The following is a 22,663-nucleotide window of genomic DNA, read 5'->3' as shown; positions in this document are numbered from 1 at the left end:
GATGTCAGCAGTGAGGCGTGACTTTCTATACTTCCTCTCGGCCGCTCTCAGGACCTGTCTTTCTTCTCTCACTGCCTCCGTCAGCCATGGACTGGGTGGGGAACGGCGGGCAGGTTTCTCCGCGAAGGGACGGAGCTTGTCGAAGGAGGTTGAGAGGGCGGAGAGGAGGGTGGAGATTGCCATCTCTGGGGGGAGAGCAGAGAAGGTGTCACTCAAAGGTAGAGCGGATAGTATGTCAGAGGAGAGGGTGGAGGGGGATAGGGAGCGCACACACACACACACACTTGAACTAAAACACATACACACATGTGCAGATGCACCTGAAGTATGCATACAGGGTGACTGACCCAGTTCTAATAACCATCTACAGGAGCAGGAGTGTAGAATGTGAGCCCCTAGGCAGCAACATTGTCCTCTAATTACCACCCGACCACAATATCCCTGTTTGTCTTTTGCCTGACAGCTTTTTGACTGCAAGCATTTCAAAGCTAAGGTGCCAAGCACCTTCAAGCACCTTTTCCAGCACTACACAACTATGTTTGACAGAACGCTGTAACAGAATTTTTTATCGGATCACCAATGAAATATTTCCAGCATTTTATTCAAACTTCTGCCATGTTTCTGAACTGAAAAACCCTCCACGACATTCAAATGTAATGCTTTTCATGAATGTCCTGCGTCTGTGCTGCTAACCCTGTGCCTGTCACTGGGTGTCAACATAGAGAATGCCAGTAGACTCTCTGCAGCAAGACCTGAGCCCTACAACATAATAATAATAATAATAATAATAATAATAATAATAATAATAATAATAATAATAATAATAATAATAATAATAATAATAATAATAATAATAATAATAATAATAATAATAATAATAATAATAATAATAATAATAATAATAATAATAATAATAATAATAATAATAATAATAATAATAATAATAATAATAATAATAATAATAATAATAATAATAATAATAATAATAATAATAATAATAATAATAATAATAATAATAATAATAATAATAATAATAATAATAATATAATAATTATTATTATTATTATTATTAAATAATAATAATAATAATAATAATAATAATAATAATAATAATAATAATAATAATAATAATAATAATAATAATAATAATAATAATAATAATAATAATAATAATAATAATAATAATAATAATAATAATAATAATAATAATAATAATAATAATAATAATAATAATAATAATAATAATAATAATAATAATAATAATAATAATAATAATAATAATAATAATAATAATAATAATAATAATAATAATAATAATAATAATAATAATAATAATAATAATAATAATAATAATAATAATAATAATAATAATAATAATAATAATAATAATAATAATAATAATAATAATAATAATAATAATAATAATAATAATAATAATAATAATAATAATAATAATAATAATAATAATAATAATATTGGAGTCGTTGATTCTGCTGAGGGTGGACATGGAGCCAATGAGGAGGAGTTCAGTTTTGTCACTGTTGAGTTTGGGGAAATCTTGTCCTGCAGACAGGCAGGAGTCAATGCAAGAGAGGGGTGGGTTGTGGGGGCAGGATTTGGCGCTGAGGTATAACTGAGTGTCATCGGCATAGCAGTGGAAGAAGTCCAGGTTGAAATGGTGGAGAATCCGACCGAGAGGGAGGATCAGGCACGTGCACACATAGAGGCCAAGGGGTGCTTGAGGGGTGCTTTTTTTTTTTACCGTTACGCATATAGACTGCCCTTCCAACTGAAAAATGTCAGGATAGAATCAAAATATTAGGTAAAGAGAGAGAGATGCCCCATATTCCATTGCAGTTTGCACGGCCTCCTCAGCGTGCCTCTCCGCGGACCTATATATTTCATGCATAGCGTGGGTGGTGATGATGATGATGATAGAAACCGCTGTGGCCCATACAGTTGAATGCTGGTATTACACTCATTGAGGGACACGAAGAAGTCAAGTCCGATGGGATTTGGGAATCTCAAATACAAATCGGGATTGGAATAAAAAATGCATTTATATTAAACAATACAGAATATACAGCACTTCTTGGGGTCTGTAGGGTAAGCACTTATTCCCTCCCCCCTGAACATTTATGGAGATGTATGGGCCTTTTAAGTCAGTGATAAAAGTGTCTTTCAATGATAAGTGAGCTCCTGCACTGATTATTATAGTTCAATATTCAATATTTGATCACCAAAACCCCCCAAAAAACATAAAAAGGGGGCCCCCGCCCGAAAAGGGCCCTTAAAAATCGTGCTACGCGCGCTCGGTTAATATATACACACAAGTGTAGTGCCCTTTTCAGCCTTTGAGCACCTGCCCCTCTAAAGTCCTGTGCACGTCCCTGGGGAGGATGATGTAAATGATGAAAAGGAGTTGGCCGAGTGCGGACCCTTGGGGAACACCTCGCGTGACAGTGAGGTAGGACCGAGTGCGGACCCTTGGGGAACACCTCGCGTGACAGTGAGGTAGGGCCGAGTGCGGACCCTTGGGGAACACCTCGCGTGACAGTGAGGTAGGACCGAGTGCGGACCCTTGGGGAACACCTGGCGTGACAGTGAGGTAGGACCGAGTGCGGACCCTTGGGGAACACCTCGCGTGACAGTGAGGTAGGACCGAGTGCGGACCCTTGGGGAACACCTCGCGTGACAGTGAGGTAGGGCCGAGTGCGGACCCTTGGGGAACACCTCGCGTGACAGTGAGGTAGGACCGAGTGCGGACCCTTGGGGAACACCTCGCGTGACAGTGAGGTAGGACCAAGTGCGGACCCTTGGGGAACACCTCGCGTGACAGTGAGGTAGGACCGAGTGCGGACCCTTGGGGAACACCTCGTGTGACAGTGAGGTAGGACCGAGTGCGGACCCTTGGGGAACACCTCGCGTGACAGTGAGGTAGGACCGAGTGCGGACCCTTGGGGAACACCTCGCGTGACAGTGAGGTAGGACCGAGTGCGGACCCTTGGGGAACACCTCGCATGACAGTGAGGTAGGACCGAGTGTGGACCCTTGGGGAACACCTCGCGTGACAGTGAGGTAGGACCGAGTGCGGACCCTTGGGGAACACCTCGCGTGACAGTGAGGTAGGACCGAGTGCGGACCCTTGGGGAACACCTCGTGTGACAGTGAGGTAGGACCGAGTGCGGACCCTTGGGGAACACCTCGCGTGACAGTGAGGTAGGACCGAGTGTGGACCCTTGGGGAACACCTCGTGTGACAGTGAGGTAGGACCGAGTGCGGACCCTTGGGGAACACCTCGCGTGACAGTGAGGTAGGGCCGAGTGCGGACCCTTGGGGAACACCTCGCGTGACAGTGAGAACGAGACAGAAGAGTGGTCGTGAATATGTTGGAGAGGTGTAGGACCGAGTGCAGTGCCTTCCATACAGAGGTCTTCCAGTCCACCAGTCCAGGAAAGCAGGATATTGAGGCTAATGATAATCGAAGGCTGCACTCAGGTCAAGGAGCATGAGCATGTTAAGAGCTCCGGTGTCAGCAGAGGTGAGGAGGTCATTGAGTACTGTGAGAAAGATACAGTTTCTATGCTACGGAGTGCACAAGAATGGACTGGAGGGGTTCAAATAGCATGGTGAGTTGGGATTGTGTGGCGACGATGTGTTCCAGTTTTTATTGTTTTAACCCTTTCACTGCCACACTACAGACGGTTAACCCTTTCACTGCCACACTACAGAAGGTTAACCCTTTCACTACCACACTACAGAAGGTTAACCCTTTCACTACCACACTACAGACGGTTAACCTTTCACTACCACACTACAGAAGGTTAACCTTTCACTGCCACACTACAGAAGGTTAACCCTGCCACACTACAGAAGGTTAACCTGTCACTACCACACTACAGAAGGTTAACCCTTTCACTACCACACTACAGAAGGTTAACCTGTCACTACCACACTACAGAAGGTTAACCCTTTCACTACCACACTAGAGAAGGTTAACCTTTCACTGCCACCCTACATAAGGTTAACCCTTTCACTGCCACACTACAGACGGTTAACCCTTTCACTACCACACTACAGAAGGTTAACCTTTCACTACCACACTACAGAAAGTTAACATTTCACTACCACACTACAGACGGTTAACCCTTTCACTACCACACTACAGACGGTTAACCGGGTGAAAGGGTTAAGAGGAAGGAGAGATTGGAGATTGGCTGGTAGGATGTGATCAAGACCGGGCCACATTGGTAAAACGGTGATGATTCACGCCATTCAGGCCAAGCAGGTTATATAATTAGGATAAGGCTTGGCTGTGAATGTCACTTATGCTGTCATGATCCAGCAATCATACCTGTGTGTGTGTGTGTGTGTGTGTGTGTGTGTGTGTGTGTGTGTGTGTGTGTGTGTGTGTGTGTGTGTGTGTGTGTGTGTGTGTGTGTGTGTGTGTGTGTGTGTGTGTGTGTGTGTGTGTGTGTGTGTGTGTGTGTGTGTGTGTGTGTGTGTGTGTGTGTGTGTGTGTGTGTGTGTGTGTGTGTGTGTGTGTGTGTGTGTGTGTGTGTGTGTGTGTGTGTGTGTGTGTGTGTGTGTGTGTGTGTGTGTGTGTGTGTGTGTGTGTGTGTGTGTGTGTGTGTGTGTGTGTGTGTGTGTGTGTGTGTGTGTGTGTGTGCGTGTGTGCGTGTGTGCGTGTGTGCGTGTCTGCGTGTGTGCGTGTGTGTGTGTGTGGTGCACGTGAGATATCGTCAGGGTGTGTTGAGTGCATGATGACCCTCATAACAACTGTTGCCAACGTTGCATTAATGATTTCTTCCGGCCAGCCCTCCCAGCTGATTGGTTGAATTTGAGAGCGATTATCCCCACCTCTGAAAGCCAATAGGTTAAGTCCAACAACAATAAGCGGCCCGGTCCTTGAAGTTGACGGGCTGGTGAGAGCAGTGGGCGTGTCTCTGTCTCTGTCGCTGTTTGGTTCTCATCACCTGTTCCTGTTCCACCAGGGGTTAGTTGTAGGTGAGGAAGTCAGAGAAAAGAGATCCAGCCTGTTTGAACGGGAGAGGAGAGAGTGAACGAGAGAGGGAGACGAATATAATCATAGCACATACCCCCACCACATTGCGTGGTGGGAGTATAGGAGTGTGTATCTGTGTGTGTGAGTGTAGTCAGTGTTTGCGACCATGAGTCTCAAAAACAGAAGGTTCTCACTGGACAGCTCTGTGTGAGTATACTTTTCTGGTTATGTCAGTTCCTTTCTTTTTTTTTTTTTTTTACAAAAGCAGAATAAATATTCTAAATGATTCCTTTAGCTATAACCTTAGAGTAACTTTGTCTGTAGATGGAGTGTGAAAGAAAAAAGGTTAAAAAGATATATATATATATATATTATAAATATTAATTATATGATGTTTGCATTACCTAGAATCAGTTACAATTGTATTGATATGATACAAACCTGTTTATTGAAATTATAAAGCCAATTCATCCATCAACTCTTCAAATCGACCATTCAATACACCAAGGGCAGGTTAGAAGCTTTTATCCCTTTGTATAAGTTCTACCTATAACATTAAGGGTTTTAGCCAGAGGTAAACATTTGACCTGTCATGCACTTCTCCTAATAAACTAACCTACACTGTTGCACTCAACACTTTGATGAACATTGTTACTCAGCTGAAAGAGTTGTGCCCTTCCTGATGACTTGTTGTACAAAACTTGTAAGTCGCTTTGGATAAAAGCGTCAGCTAAATGACAAAATGTAAATGTAAGGGTTTTAGCCGGAGGTATACATTTGACCTATAACACTAAGGGTTTTAGCCAGAGGTGCACCGGTGTTAGTTAGGAGACACGTGTGTTTGTTTTGTTGTCGCTCCCCAGAGTGACCTGTTGTCCAGGGACATTAAATAGCCACAGGTCTCGTACAGAGAGGCTGGCAATCAGCACCCAGCTAAAGGAGATTGTGTCTACAGTATGTGGTTGTTCTGGTTATAAAGCTTACTGTTGGCTATAAAGTTGACCGGTTTACTTCCTTATTTGGTTGCCTCAACTAATAAAGGGTAATGGCCCTGCATGTAGGGCTATTTAACCCTTAGAACTAAAGGTAAGCAGGTAGGAAATAAGGATTTCAAAGTCAAATCTATCGTTTTTTTTTTTTCTTTTTTGGGTATTGAAGAGACTCTGAGACATGAGGTCTGATTCAGTAAGTGATGGTGGTTTGTTAACCTTCTGTGTATTGTCGCAGTGAAAGGGTTAACCTGCTGCTGTGTGGCAGTGAAAGGGTTAACCTTCTGTGTATTGTCGCAGTGAAAGGGTTAACCGTTTCGTAGTGCGGCAGTGAAAGGGTTAAGATAGTTCCTCGTTAGTTACTCAATCATTACTGGATTAGATTCAAATGTATTGTCATTATACAACACAAGTACAGTACAAACAAAGAGAAGTTGGCATCTAACCAGGGTAACAGCAAAGTGCAATGTACAGGTGATTCAAATGGAGTATGTATAGATATACTACTAGTGTATAGTACTTCTGAGAAATAATGCTAATCAGATGTATGTACAGTGTTATAGTATTATTGTGTACAGGTATAAAAAACACTATAGTAGTAAGTCATACTGGCCAGCGGCATAACTATGTAAGGGATATATACAGATATAGATATTGTATAATACAGGTATGTAAAAAGCATTATATGCAGGTGTATTCAGACAGATGCGGATAAATATATATATATGGTACATATAAAAAAAAATATAATGTATATAATATATACAGGTATATATCATACACAGCATTATTGTACATGCTACCATACAGAGTTGTATGGGTTATATTATATTATGTTTTCTTTGTTTTCTTTGTTTTCTTTTTTTGCCTATTGTCAGCGACTTTGGATCCTTGATTATTATTATTATTATTATTATTATTATTATTATTATTATTATTATTATTATTATTATTATTATTATTATTATTATTATTCTCTGTCAATGGAGGAATTGTATTTGAACAGACTGACCTATACAGTACAGGCTACTGATTAGAAGCAAAACAAGAGACAGCTTGTGTGAGTCGTGTTGCGCTGACACCGTTTGATGGTGCTGATGAAGTTGTATCTGTTTTTACCACGGACAAAAGGAACACTATATCTCTCACACATTATATAAGCTACTTGCATCTCTGAGGGGACAGCTAGAAAGAACTGTACGCACGCCGTCAAAAATCATTGGCTGTGATCTTCCTTCTGTGGCCTCTATATATGCCACACACATCAGGCGGAAAGGGGAGAAGGTGATCGGTGACCCCTCTCACCCTGCTTACTTACTACCTCTTTAACCCCCTCCCCTCTGGTAGAAGACTCCAAAGTCTCAGGTGTAGGACATCTCGTTTTAAGAATAGCACATATCCCGAGGGTGTCAGTCACCTCACCTGAACTCAAGCCCTAATGCCACAGGCACTCTGTACTAGAAGGGCTAGCACTAGCCGACAGGCACTTTAAGGCAATATACACTTTAAATGGAGCACTGAGCTCTTTTATGAACTGTAGCCATTTTTTTTTTATGTTTGTGAAATACTTCTATTTCAGGGATTGCATTGTATGTATTCTTGTATGTTTTTATATCGTATGTCTTTATACTGTATGTTTTTTTCCACTGTTTTATGATGTAATGAGCATTGCACCGAGACAAATCCCAATCAACCATGTGTTGAAATGGCAATAAAGTATCTATCTATATCTATCTGTCTAACTTCAAGTTCAAGTTTGGTTTTATTTGTCACATATAGTGAAATGGTTGGTTCTGTATGAGCCTTCTGAGACTGTGCTTCATACAGTAAAGAGTAAAAGACCAAACGCTATATAATAATAATAATAATAATAATAATAATAATAATAATAATAATAATAATAATAATAATAATAATAATAATAATAATAATAATAATAATAATAATAATAATAATAATAATAATAATAATAATAATAATAATAATAATAATAATAATAATAATAATAATAATAATAATAATAATAATAATAATAATAATAATAATAATAATAATAATAATAATAATAATAATAATAATAATAATAATAATAATAATAATAATAATAATAATAATAATAATAATAATAATAATAATAATAATAATAATAATAATAATAATAATAATAATAATAATAATAATAATAATAATAATAATAATAATAATAATAATAATAATAATAATAATAATAATAATAATAATAATAATAATAATAATAATAATAATAATAATAATAATAATAATAATAATAATAATAATAATAATAATAGATTCAATTTGTACCGCACTTTATATTCACGAGAATCTCAGAGTGCTACAGGAGATATAGACAAAAAGTTAAATGAATAAAACAATTAAAATTAATAAAACAACCAATGAAATGGAAGAACATAAAAGTAAAATAAAATAAAATAATAATAAAATTAATAGAAGTAAAAATAAAAGTAAAAGAAAGATTCAGGCAAAAGCCTTGTTAAAAAGAAATGTTTTAGGCCCCTTTAAAAGGGTTCATCTGCCACTGCTGCTTTTTAAGAGGAATGCATCGTTCAGTTGACTACATGATATCTCCAGTGATATAAAGCCAATATGTAGATTGATGTTTTCAATCTGTTTGCTCTTGTGAAGAGGGCCGCAGAGAAAATCTGTCTCAGAATTTGCTTATATCCTAAAAAGGATGTTTTGCCTACTATGGGTTCATCTTGTGCTGTTTTTCTTGCTCTGCACTTGTGTGAGCTATAGGCCTACTGCCCTGCAGAAAGCGAACCGCAGTAACTATGCACCAGCTTATTTGTTTTTATCCAGTCATATAAAATGTCCAATTCACCAGCCAAAACCTGATTGAGCTCAGAGTTTGTAGCTGCAGCATAATAAAGGGTTGAATCATCAGCATTACAGCATATAAAGTCAGACTAGCCTGATGAATAGAAAAAGGCATATCATTAGTAAAAATAGAGAATAAGAGGGGCCCCAGCCAGGCAACTCCCCTGTGGGACAAACCCTCCACTGCCTGACAAAGCACCATTAAAATAGACCCTCTGAGACTCCTGAAAAATAAAATTGCTGAGTTATTAAAACCATAGCAGATGAGTTTTTGTATTAAAAGATTGTGATCGATCACATCAAATGCGGCACTGAAGTCTAACATAATAGCACCCACCAGCATTGAACTATCGATAGCTGAAAGCCAACTATCAGACATTTGTGTCAAAGTAGTGCTGGTCGAATGACCTGCCCTGTATGCATGTTGGTGTACAGTTGTTATGTCATTAGCTGAAAAGTAGGCCTGGACTTGCTCAGACACAATCTTTTCCAGTAATTTACTGAGAACAGGTAAAATGCTAATAGGCCTACTGTTGGGACCTCCAAAAGGTAATTTAGCATCTTTAGGAAGTGGAATGATCTTTCCCTCCTTCCATAACAAAGGACACATGCCACTGATTAAACACCTATTAAAAATGTGACAGATTGGTGCAGAGATATGAGACACAGCTATTCTCAACAATTTGCTGTCCAGGTGGTCGTTACCAGTGGATTTAGAGACTGGTAGAGAGCGCAATAGCCTATCCACAGTCACAATATCCACCTGTTGGAATTCAAAAACACAGTTTTTATCCTTCATAAAGTGTTCTTTTATCAACACCTCAGAGTTGTTATTGACAATATTATCCATTCCCTGCCTAAGCTTGGACACCTTGTTTACAAAATAGTCATTAAAATAATCAGCAATGTGAAGAGGCTTAGTCAGATAAATACCACCATCTGATTCCACAAACAAAGGGGAGGGTCACACTACTTCCCCCAGTTCCCTTCCTCGCTGAGCAGGCGCCCCGACCGACCTGTAGGAGTCGCTGTTTACAACGACCAGGATACACACCCCGCCGGCTTCCCACCCGCTAACACTGCCAATTGGTTATAGTCGGAGGCACCGCTGACAGGTGAATTCGATACCAGTGTCTCTGCGGTGGTAGGCAGACGCTTAGTCCGCTGCGCTACCCAGCCGCCCACTATCCAGTGATTTTGTAATTACTGCAATTCTTTATACCCCTTTTCTCTAAAACAGAGCAAGATTGAACTCTTTTTCACAAGATAAGACAGATATTGAAAGAAGTTCAATTTCACCTATAATTCAGTCTTGAAAGAAATTGTAGCTACTGCGGTTAGCTTCTGCAGGGCAGTATAGGCCAGTAAAACTTGTTGTGTGGCAGTGAAAGGGTTAACATTCTGTGTATTGTCGCAGTGAAAGGGTTAACCGCTTGGTAGTACGGCAGTGAAAGGGTTAAAATAGTTCCTCGTTAGTTACTCAATCATTACTGGATTAGATTCAAATGTATTGTTATTATAAAACACAAGTACAGTACAAACAAAGAGAAGTTGGCATCTAACCAGTGTAACAGCAAAGTGCAATGTACAGGTGATTCAAATGGAGTATGTATAGATATACTACTAGTGTATAGTACTGTTATAGTATTATTGTGTACAGGTATAAAAAACACTATAGTAGTAAGTCATACTGGCCAGCGGCATAACTATGTAAGGGATATATACAGATATAGATATCGTATAATACAGGTATGTAAAAAGCATTATATGCAGGTGTATTCACACAGATGCGGATAAATATATATATATGGTACATATACAAAAAAATATAATGTATATAATATATACAGGTATATAGTATACACAGCATTATTGTACATGCTACCATACAGAGTTGTATGGGTTATATTATATTATGTTTTCTTTGTTTTTTCTTTGTTTTCTTTTTTTGCCTATTGTCAGCGACTTTGGATCCTTGAAAAGCGCTATACAAAACAAATTAATAATTATTGTTATTATTATTATTATTATTATTATTATTATTATTATTATTATTATTATTATTATTATTATTATTATTATTATTATTATTATTATTATTATTATTATTATTATTATTATTATTATTATTATTATTATTATTATTATTATTATTATTATTATTATTATTATTATTATTATTATTATTATTATTATTATTATTATTATTATTATTATTATTATTATTATTATTATTATTATTATTATTATTATTATTATTATTATTATTATTATTATTATTATTATTATTATTATTATTATTATTATTATTATTATTATTATTATTATTATTATTATTATTATTATTATTATTATTATTATTATTATTATTATTATTATTATTATTATTATTATTATTATTATTATTCTCTGTCAATGGAGGAATTGTATTTGAACAGACTGACCTATACAGTACAGGCTACTGATTAGAAGCAAAACAAGAGACAGCTTGTGTGAGTCGTGTTGCGCTGACACCGTTTGATGGTGCTGATGAAGTTGTATCTGTTTTTACCACGGACAAAAGGAACACTATATCTCTCACACATTATATAAGCTACTTGCATCTCTGAGGGGACAGCTAGAAAGAACTGTACGCACGCCGTCAAAAATCATTGGCCGTGATCTTCCTTCTGTGGCCTCTATATATGCCACACAAATCAGGCGGAAAGGGGAGAAGGTGATCGATCGGTGACCCCTCTCACCCTGCTTACTTACTACCTCTTTAATAATTGTATGTATTGAGCCGTACTGTATTGTACCCATTCTGCAATCTGTTAAATAAAGTTTTCATTCATTCACACCCCTCCCCTCTGGTAGAAGACTCCAAAGTCTCAGGTGTAGGACATCTCGTTTTAAGAATAGCACATATCCCGAGGGTGTCAGTCACCTCACCTGAACTCAAGCCCTAATGCCACAGGCACTCTGTACTAGAAGGGCTAGCACTAGCCGACAGGCACTTTAAGGCAATATACACTTTAAATGGAGCACTGAGCTCTTTTATGCACTGTAGCATTTTTTTTCTTTTTTTTTATGTTTGTGAAATACTTCTATTTCAGGGATTGCATTGTATGTATTCTTGTATGTTTTTATATCATATGTCTTTATACTGTATGTTTTTTTCCACTGTTTTATGATGTAATGAGCATTGCACCGAGACAAATCCCAATCAACCATGTGTTGAAATGGCAATAAAGTATCTATCTATATCTATCTGTCTAACTTCAAGTTCAAGTTTGGTTTTATTTGTCACATATAGTGAAATGGTTGGTTCTGTATGAGCCTTCTGAGACTGTGCTTCATACAGTAAAGAGTAAAAGACCAAACGCTATATAATAATAATAATAATAATAATAATAATAATAATAATAATAATAATAATAATAATAATAATAATAATAATAATAATAATAATAATAATAATAATAATAATAATAATAATAATAATAATAATAATAATAATAATAATAATAATAATAATAATAATAATAATAATAATAGATTCAATTTGTACCGCACTTTATATTCGCGAGAATTTCAGAGTGCTACAGGAGATATAGACAAAAAGTTAAATGAATAAAACAATTAAAATTAATAAAACAACCAATGAAATGGAAGAACATAAAAGTAAAATAAAATAAAATAATAATAAAATGAATAGAAGTAAAAATAAAAGTAAAAGAAAGATTCAGGCAAAAGCCTTTGCTGCTTTTTAAGAGGAATGCATGGTTCAGTTGACTACATGATATCTCCAGTGATATAAAGCCAATATGTAGATTGATGTTTTCAATCTGTTTGCTCTTGTGAAGAGGGCCGCAGAGAAAATCTGTCTCAGAATTTGCTTATATCCTAAAAAGGATGTTTTGCCTACTATGGGTTCATCTTGTGCTGTTTTTCTTGCTCTGCACTTGTGTGAGCTATACTGCCCTGCAGAAAGCGAACCGCAGTAACTATGCACCAGCTTATTTGTTTTTATCCAGTCATATAAAATGTCCAATTCACCAGCCAAAACCTGATTGAGCTCAGAGTTTGTAGCTGCAGCATAATAAAGGGTTGAATCATAATAAAGGGTTGAATCATCAGCATTACAGCATATACAGTCAGACTAGCCTGATGAATAGAAAAAGGCATATCATTAGTAAAAATAGAGAATAAGAGGGGCCCCAGCCAGGCAACTCCCCTGTGGGACAAACCCTCTACTGCCTGACAAAGCACCATTAAAATAGACCCTCTGAGACCTCGAGGACAAATAACTCCTGAAAAATAAAATTGCTGAGTTATTAAAACCATAGCAGATGAGTTTTTGTATTAAAAGATTGTGATCGATCACATCAAATGCGGCACTGAAGTCTAACATAATAGCACCCACCAGCATTGAACTATCGATAGCTGAAAGCCAACTATCAGACATTTGTGTCAAAGTAGTGCTGGTCGAATGACCTGCCCTGTATGCATGTTGGTGTACAGTTGTTATGTCATTAGCTGAAAAGTAGGCCTGGACTTGCTCAGACACAATCTTTTCCAGTAATTTACTGAGAACAGGTAAAATGCTAATAGGCCTACTGTTGGGACCTCCAAAAGGTAATTTAGCATCTTTAGGAAGTGGAATGATCTTTCCCTCCTTCCATAACAAAGGACACATGCCACTGATTAAACACCTATTAAAAATGTGACAGATTGGTGCAGAGATATGAGACACAGCTATTCTCAACAATTTGCTGTCCAGGTGGTCGTTACCAGTGGATTTAGAGACTGGTAGAGAGCGCAATAGCCTATCCACAGTCACAATATCCACCTGTTGGAATTCAAAAACACAGTTTTTATCCTTCATAAAGTGTTCTTTTATCAACACCTCAGAGTTGTTATTGACAATATTATCCATTCCCTGCCTAAGCTTGGACACCTTGTTTACAAAATAAGTCATTAAAATAATCAGCAATGTGAAGAGGCTTAGTCAGATAAATACCACCATCTGATTCCACAAACAAAGCAAGGGCAGATTTTTTACCCATGATTTCATTCAGTACATTCCAGAGTTTTTTACATGTGGAGTCAGCCAGCCGCTTCTTTTCACCTGACAGCGAGGACTCTCACTGGGGGAGCGTAACGTGTGGGAGGATCACACTACTTCCCCCAGTTCCCTTACTCGCTGAGCAGGCGCCCCGACCGACCTGTAGGAGTCGCTGTTTACAACGACCAGGATACACACCCCGCTGGCTTCCCACCCGCTAACACTGCCAATTGGTTATAGTCGGAGGTACCGCTGACAGGTGGATTTGATACCAGTGTCTCTGCGGTGGTAGGCAGACGCTTAGTCCGCTGCGCTACCCAGCCGCCCACTATCCAGTGATTTTGTAATTACTGCAATTCTTTATACCCCTTTTCTCTAAAACAGAGCAAGATTGAACTCTTTTTCACAAGATAAGACAGATATTGAAAGAAGTTCAATTTCACCTATAATTCAGTCTTGAAAGAAATTGTAGCTACTGCGGTTAGCTTCTGCAGGGCAGTATAGGCCAGTAAAACATTTAACCCTTTCACTACCACACTACAGAAGGTTAACCTTCTGTAGTGTGGTAGTGAAAGGGTTAACCTTCTGTAGTGTGGTAGTGAAAGGGTTAACCTTCTGTAGTGTGGTAGTGAAAGGGTTAACCTTATGTAGTGTGGTTGTGAAAGGGTTAACCCGTTGTCATGCGGCAGTGAAAGGGTTAACCCTTTGGTAGTGAAAGGGTTAACCGTCTGTAGTGTGGTAGTGAAAGGTTAACCCTTTGGTAGTGTGGTACAGAGAGACTCCGGCTCAGCTTCTTCCCCCAGGCCATCAGAACACTGAACTCTCCACTCACAAGTACACATGAGCACACACACACACACACACACACACACACACACACACACACACACACACACACACACACACACACACACACACACACACACACACACACACACACACACACACACACACACACACAACACACATGCTGCAACCGCTCTAAACAATCACTTTAAACAAAATGGAAAAGTCACTTGAAAGGAATGAGGAATATAAAAGTCACGTTAAGGAAAGAACAGATGTGGTTCTTGTATAGTAGGGCCTATAGTTTAGATATAGTAAGCATAACATAATGACAGAGTTAAAATTGTATATTGTATTGTAGTGTACATAGGAACCAGTGCCTTCTCAGGAATTTAGCATGTGTATTTTTATCATGCACATCTTATGTCTTACCTGTTTTTTTTTTTCTATGTCTATTTTATTATCGTATTATTGCACAATCGACGCGGGCATGACCACCCGCATTTCACTGTATGCCCTGGTATGTATGTGACAAATAAACCTCTTGATTCTTGATTCTAGTGAAAGGGTTAAATATATAGCTAACTACAGTGTGGTAACTAACAAAACGAACTACCTGTGTTGCTGTGGGCAGTGCATCAGACGGCTCGGCCGTGGGACTTCGCGGGGTCCTGAAGGGCGGCAAGGGCGGAAAGAAATCCAGAAGCGGCTCGAGTCGGGAGGAGGAGGTTCAGCTGGAGCTCCAGAGGCTGGGGCGCAACAACGACACCAGCTCCCTCAGGTACCAGACCCAACACACCACACTGAGGCGGCCTGGACACAGCCAGCAGGGTGGTCGTTAGCTGGAATAACCCTTTCACTAGCGGTTAACCGTCTGTAGTGTGGTAGTGAAAGGGTTAACCGTCTGTAGTGTGGTAGTGAAAGGGTTAACCTTCTGTAGTGTGGTAGTGAAAGGGTTAACCGTCTGTAGTGTGGTAGTGAAAGGGTTAACCTGTGGTAGTGAAAGGTTAACCTTCTGTAGTGTGGTAGTGAAAGGTTTAACCTTCTGTAGTGTGGTAGTGAAAGTGTTAACCGTCTGTAGTGTGGTAGTGAAAGGTTAGCCTTCTGTAGTGTGGTAGTGAAAGGTTTAACCTTCTGTAGTGTGGTAGTGAAAGGGTTAACCTTCTGTAGTGTGGTAGTGAAAGGGTTAACCTTCTGTAGTGTGGTAGTGAAAGGTTAACCTTCTGTAGTGTGGTAGTGAAAGGTTAACCGTCTGTAGTGTGGTAGTGAAAGGTTTAACCTTCTGTAGTGTGGTAGTGAAAGTGTTAACCGTCTGTAGTGTGGTAGTGAAAGGTTTAACCTTCTGTAGTGTGGTAGTGAAAGGGTTAACCTTCTGTAGTGTGGTAGTGAAAGGTTAACCTTCTGTAGTGTGGTAGTGAAAGGTTAACCTTCTGTAGTGTGGTAGTGAAAGGTTAACCGTCTGTAGTGTGGTAGTGAAAGGTTAACCTTCTGTAGTGTGGTAGTGAAAGGTTTAACCTTCTGTAGTGTGGTAGTAAAAAGGGTTAACCGTCTGTAGTGTGGTAGTGAAAGGTTAACCTTCTGTAGTGTGGTAGTGAAAGGTTAACCGTCTGTAGTGTGGTAGTGAAAGGTTTAACCTTCTGTAGTGTGGTAGTGAAAGGGTTAACCGTCTGTAGTGTGGTAGTGAAAGGGTTAACCGTCTGCAGTGTGGTAGTGAAAGGGTTAACCTTCTGTAGTGTGGTAGTGAAAGGGTTAACCTTCTGTAGTGTGGTAGTGAAAGGGTTAACCTTCTGCAGTGTGGTTGTGAAAGGGTTGACCCTTTGTCGTGTGGCAGTGAAATGGTTATCCTTCTGTATTGTCGCAGGGTGAAAGGGTTAACCATTTGGTAGTGTGGTAGTGAAAGGGATAACCAGGGTTGGAAAAGTTGCATAAATAAATAAAATAAATAAATTTAGAATATGAAACTCAACAGGCAGTTCATTCCCAGTTATTTATTCCAAATAGACTGAAATTTAAATAATGTTTGTATCATCATCATCATCATCATCATCATCATCATCTGCCACCATGATTGACCACTATCTCAAATTACAGTATATACCGGTAAAACTGTGTTTGTGTCCACAACCTCAGAAAGAGAATGCTCTTTGCCTCTGAAGTGTAATCTGATCACTATGTTTTCCAATGTAACTAACAGATTAGAGTTACACATTTTGTAATCAAATGACTGTAATCCTGACATGTGCAACTAATCCAGTACGTCTGCACCTTGGTAAGTACACTTTGATAGGAAAAACTGGTGCCCTGTGTATTTTCTCATTTTCTCTTCACCATTGCCTGGCTTCCTGTCCACAGGTCCCAGCCCATAGAAGAAGAGTGCGACCAGTCAGATGGGCTCATCGCCAGAAGTGTACGTCTACCTTGATTCAGAATAACAACAAGAATTTGTCTCAGTGACAACGGTGCAAAGACTTTTAAAGACTTAAGACTTAACTAGTTCCACTACTAAAACATATCAACTACTTAGATAACTAGTTCCACTAGTACTAAAACATATCAACTACTTATTTAACTAGTTCCACTACTAAAACATATCAACTACTTATATAACTAGTTCCACTACTAAGACATCAGCCACTTAGATAACTAATTACACTACTAAGACATATCAGCCACAACTTAGATAACTAGTTCCACTACTAAGACAATTCAACAACATATATCACTACTAAGCAACTTACTGTAGTTAAGATAACTAATGGCACTGCTAAGACATGTCAACAACTTACATAACTGGTGTATTTATCACGTATATAATCTAATCATGTTTTCACACAGAGCTTCCTGAAACGCAACAAAACCTTCCACAAACTATTTCAAGACATTCCTGAAGATGAGGATCTGACACATGGTGAGTGAAACTCAAGTCGACGTTTGTGTAACGGTCAACGGAGGTACCGCGTGTCTATCCACAGTCACGGTGGACAGTGTAGTGAAGTGGCTGTGGACGTTAAGCGGTACTGCAAGTGTACTGCAAGTAAACTCACTCCCCAGAGGCATCCAGACCCATTACTAAGAAGTGAATTCACCTCTTGGTCTAGTGGTCTGTGATGCCACCCGGGGTTCAACTCCCACTCAGGGCGTGTCAAATGAGACCGGTTACATTTGCTCTCGGTCACTGTGTTTGGGTAAACTATCAGCTTGCTTAGGTACTGACTATGTTAGCTTAAGGTGTAGCCTGCACATGGAGAATAATAAGCATGGGTATTGAATCATTCTAGTAAATGATTTTCTTCAAACTGGTACATTTCACAAGCGTGTCTCTCTGTGTGTCTATGTCAAGGACAGACAAATACATCTTTGTTTAAAAGCGTGCTTGCGTGCGTGCGTGCGTGCATGTGTGTGCGTGTGTGTGTGTGTGTGTGTGTGTGTGTGTGTGTGTGTGTGTGTGTGTGTGTGTGTGTGTGTGTGTGTGTGTGTGTGTGTGTGTGTAAATGTCCCCGTAAATGTAGAAACCCCCCCTCCCACCCATCCATCCACCCCCTCCTAATGTACAGTTTCCTCCCCCTCGTATGTATATATTTTCTGTTAGGATAACAGTACTGTATATTTGCATATCTTGTATGTCACAAATGTAACTGTACTGTATACCTGTATGTCATGTATGTCAGACATGTCAAGATATATATCTGTATGTTGCGTATGTCATTAATGTCATGATGAATTGAAAATGGGGGACCCTGATGTAAACAAGACGAAAGTCTTTCTCTGGTCTGCACCCCCTTAACAATTGTGTGTATTGAGCCGTACTGTATTGAACCCATTCTGCAATCTGTTAATAAAAATGTCAATCAATCAATCAATCAATCAATCAATCAATCAATCAATCAATCAATCAATCAATCAATCAATCAATCAATCAATGTGTGTGTGTGTTTCAGCATTTACCTGTGCTCTGCAGAAGGAAGTCTTGTATCATGGAAAACTCTATGTGTCAGAGAACTGTATATGTTTCTACTCCTCTGTGCTACTAAAAGACACCAAGGTAAGAATCCTCTGTGTGTTAGGGGTGACACTACCAAAGGGTTAACCCTTTCACTGCGACAATACAGACAATTAACCCTTATACCCACAAGCCTCACCTGACAGCTAGCTAGTGACCACCTGTTATACCCACAACTCTCACCTGACAGGTAGCTAGCTAGCTAGTGACCACCTGTTATACACACAACGCTCACCTGACAGGTAGCTATAGTGACCACCTGTTATACCCACAACACTCACCTGACGGGTAGAATAGAAAACAATAGATCTTTATTTGTCATTGTTGGTACAACGAAAATTTGTTAGGAACATCACCACTGGCATACAAACATAAGATATAGCATGTGGAAAATAATGTCAATAATAGTAATATAGTAATAAAGTATCAATGTCCCAATGTCCTCAATATATAACATACCATCATTGTCCCAAGTGCATTTAGTGCTAGTGCAAATAAATTAATAAATATAAATATTTCAGTGAAAGTCCAGTGAGTTAATGGAAGGAGGGGGGGGGGGGGTTGACTTGCAAAGGATGAATAGTGTATAGTGCAGCAATGCAAGTCCGGTTCACAGTTATTGTTGTAATGTGGAAGTGGGAGTTATGTCACCGGGGGTTGGGTGCGGGGGGGGGGGGGTGGGATGCGGGGGGGGCAAGTTCATGTTGGTCGTTGAGCAGCCTGACAGCCCGTGGATAGAGGCTGTTGGTCAGTCTGCTGGTTCCGGACTGGATGGATCTGTACCTTCGACCAGAGGGCAGCAGTTGAAAGAGATGGTGTGCTGGGTGGTACTGGTCTTGTAAGATGTTATTTATACGCCGTAGGCAGCGGGAGGTAAAGACTGTGGAGATATCTGGGAGGCTAGCTCCAGTGATCTTCCTCGCAGCCTTGACCACTCTGTGGAGGGCCTCCTTCTCTGCCCTGGTGCAGCTCGAAAACCACACCAGTAATCCGTACGTGAGTACACTCTCTACTGCGCAGTGGTAGAAGTTGGCCATCAGTCCCTGTGGGAGTTTAGCCCATTTAAGCTTCCTGAGATAGAAAATGCGCTGCTGTGCTTTGCCCACAGCAGAGGCAATGCTGACCCCCCAGGACAGGTCATCAGACATTGTCACGCCCAGAAACTTAAATTTTGAAACCCTCTCCACCTCCTCATTCCCAATGAGGAGTGGAGAGTGGCTGAGGTCACCAGTCCTGCGGAAATCGATGATCATCTCCTTGGTCTTCGTGGGGTTGAGAGCAAGGTTATGACCATCGCACCACTCCACTAGTTGCTCAACCTCCCTCCTGTATGAGGTCTCATCATTCCCTTTGATGAGGCCAAGCACTGTTGTGTCGTCTGCAAATTTTACTATGAGGTTAGATGGAGAGGAGGAACAACAGTCGTGTGTGAAAAGTGTGTAGAGAAGTGGGCTGAGTACACACCCCTGAGGGGCCCCGGTGCTAATGGGCAGGGTGGGGGATGTGTGCTTGCCAATCCTGACATGTTGTGTGCGATTTGTGAGAAAGTCCAAGATCCAGTTGCATAGTGTCGTGTTCAGTCCGAGTTTGTGCAGTTTACTGTGAAGCTTGTTGGGTAGAATAGTGTTGAAAGCTGAACTGAAGTCAACAAAAAGGAGTCTACCATATGTGTGCAACACAATGGCAATAGCATCCTCTGTTGACCTGTTCTTCCTGTAGGCAAACTGGTTGTGGTCTAATGATGGCGGTATGGAGGCTTTTATATGTTTCATGACCAGTCTCTCAAAGCATTTTGCGACGATGGGGGTGAGTGCCACAGGTCTGTAGTCGTTCAGGCCTGTGACTTTAGGTTTCTTTGGAACCGGGACTATTGTGGCTGCTTCAAGACATGCAGGAACCCAGGATGAGCCCAGAGACAGGTTGAAGATGGTGGTGAGAACTGGGGCTAGTTCAGCCGCACAGTCCTTGAGCACCCGTCCCAGGACTCCATCAGGCCCCGCCGCCTTCCTTGTGTTGATGTTTTCTAGACTGAGTCTGACCTCATGAGTGCTCAGGACTATGGTGGAGCCGTCAGAGGGGAGAGGGGGCTACACCGGGTCCTTGTTGTCCCTGTCAAATGGCCTGCCGTTGATGGGGGGATGTTCTTCCCTTGTAGTCTGATATAGCCCTGACACCCTCCCATACCTGACGGGGGTTTGAGGCGCTGTTGAAGTGGGCTTCAATGCGGTTTTTGTATGACAGCTTAGCAGATCTGACTCCCTTTTTCAGGTCTGATCTTCGCTGCACTGTATGCGTTGGTGTCACCTGATCTATGCGCTGCATTCCTGGCTCGTAATAGTGATTTTATGTTCTGTGTCATCCATTCTGGTTTGACATTTGGAAAGACACGGATCTGCTTCCAAGTTGTAACAATGTCTACACAGAAAGTGATATAGTCGAGCACTGAGAGAGAGAAAATGTCCAGAGACCTACGTGTCAACACTCCCAGGCCACCGAAAATGTCTATAGTGACCACCTGTTATACCCACAACACTCACCTGACAGGTAGCCATAGTGACCACCTGTTATACCCACAACGCTCACCTGACATGTAGCCATAGTGACCACCTGTTATACCCACAACGCTCATCTGACAGGTAGCTAGTGACCACCTGTTATACACACAACACTCACCTGACAGGTAGCTAGTGACCACCTGTTATACACACAACGCTCACCTGACAGGTAGCTAGTGACCACCTGTTATACACACAACGCTCACCTGACAGGTAGCCATAGTGACCACCTGTTATACACACAACGCTCACCTGACAGCTAGCTAGTGACCACCTGTTATACACACAACACTCACCTGACAGGTAGCTATAGTGACCACCTGTTATACCCACAACGCTCACCTGACAGGTAGCTAGTGTTAGGATGTGGGGGTTGTCCAGCAGGTGGGGGCACAGGACCATGAGTCTAGGATGAGAGGAGAGTTCCGGTGGATTGTAACAGGTAGCTAGTGACCACCTGTTATACACACAACCCTCATCTGACAGGTAGCTAGTGACCACCTGTTATAGTAGTAGTAGTAGTAGTAGTAGTAGTAGTAGTAGTAGTAGTAGTAGTAGTAGTAGTAGTAGTAGTAGTAGTAGTAGTAGTAGTAGTAGTAGTAGTAGTAGTAGTAGTAGTAGCAGTAGCAGTAGTAGTAGTAGTAGTAGTAGTAGTAGTAGTAGCAGTAGTAGTAGTAGTAGTAGTAGTAGTAGTAGTAGTAGTAGTAGTAGTAGTAGTAGTAGTAGTAGTAGTAGTAGTAGTAGTAGGTCTCTGTGTGCCCAGTTGAGGTCTGGCACCCTGCCATTGGCTGTGGAAGTGGGTAGATTCCAGGGTAAACCTGAGGAGGAGCGGCTGTGTGTTCTGTGTGATCTGGGAGTGGTGGAGGATGAATATCATTTTGTTTTTTATTGCCCTTTGTACACCACTTTGAGGAGGGCTTTATTTGAAAAAATTCAAATTGCAAACCCAGATTTGTTTTGGCAGTCTGAGAGCTGTATGTTGAGTTGTTTTTTTGTGGAGGACATCTTCGGTTTTGCAGGATTTTTGGAGAAGGCATGGCACCTGAGACAAAACACACTGTATCCTATATAATTGTATTTGAATTCACCTTGTTTTTCTGTTTTTCTGTTTATTTACATTGAGTACAGCTTGTGTTATATTACGTTTTATTGTATTTTCTTGTATTTTTCTTTTTTTATGGCCATCTTGGTCTATGTAATTTGTTAAGTAATTGGTAAAGTATATTATTATATACTTATTGTTATGTGTCTTGTAAGCCCATATGGGCTGGGCATACATCTGTATGTAAGACACGAAAATAAAAAATATCAAATCAAAAATCAAATCAAATCAGTAGTAGTAGTAGTAGTAGTAGTAGTAGTAGTAGTAGTAGCAGCAGCAGTAGTAGTAGTAGTAGTAGTAGTAGTAGTAGTAGTAGTAGT

The 22,663-nt window shown here is 40.0% G+C and overlaps 1 protein-coding gene across 3 annotated transcripts in view; it reads left to right on the top strand.

The window, feature by feature from the left end:
- The first annotated feature begins 4,996 nt into the window (after positions 1-4,996).
- LOC311227505 (GRAM domain-containing protein 2A-like) overlaps positions 4,997-22,663 on the top strand; it is a 42,394-nt gene continuing 24,727 nt past the window's right edge. For all 3 annotated transcript variants that reach the window (XM_084313188.1, XM_084313186.1, XM_084313187.1), the window contains exons 1-5: positions 4,997-5,212; positions 15,321-15,467; positions 17,039-17,093; positions 17,522-17,594; positions 18,625-18,728. In XM_084313188.1, the coding sequence (XP_084169314.1) occupies positions 5,172-5,212; positions 15,321-15,467; positions 17,039-17,093; positions 17,522-17,594; positions 18,625-18,728 (420 nt within the window). In that variant the 5' untranslated portion in view covers positions 4,997-5,171. The remainder of the gene's footprint in view (positions 5,213-15,320; positions 15,468-17,038; positions 17,094-17,521; positions 17,595-18,624; positions 18,729-22,663) is intronic.

This window comes from Notolepis coatsorum (genome assembly GCF_963971535.1).
Source record: "Notolepis coatsorum genome assembly, chromosome: 4".
NCBI lineage: Eukaryota > Metazoa > Chordata > Actinopteri > Aulopiformes > Paralepididae > Notolepis > Notolepis coatsorum.
The sequence above is the reverse complement of the archived record's forward strand: the minus strand, read 5'-3'. Positions and strand labels throughout refer to the sequence as shown.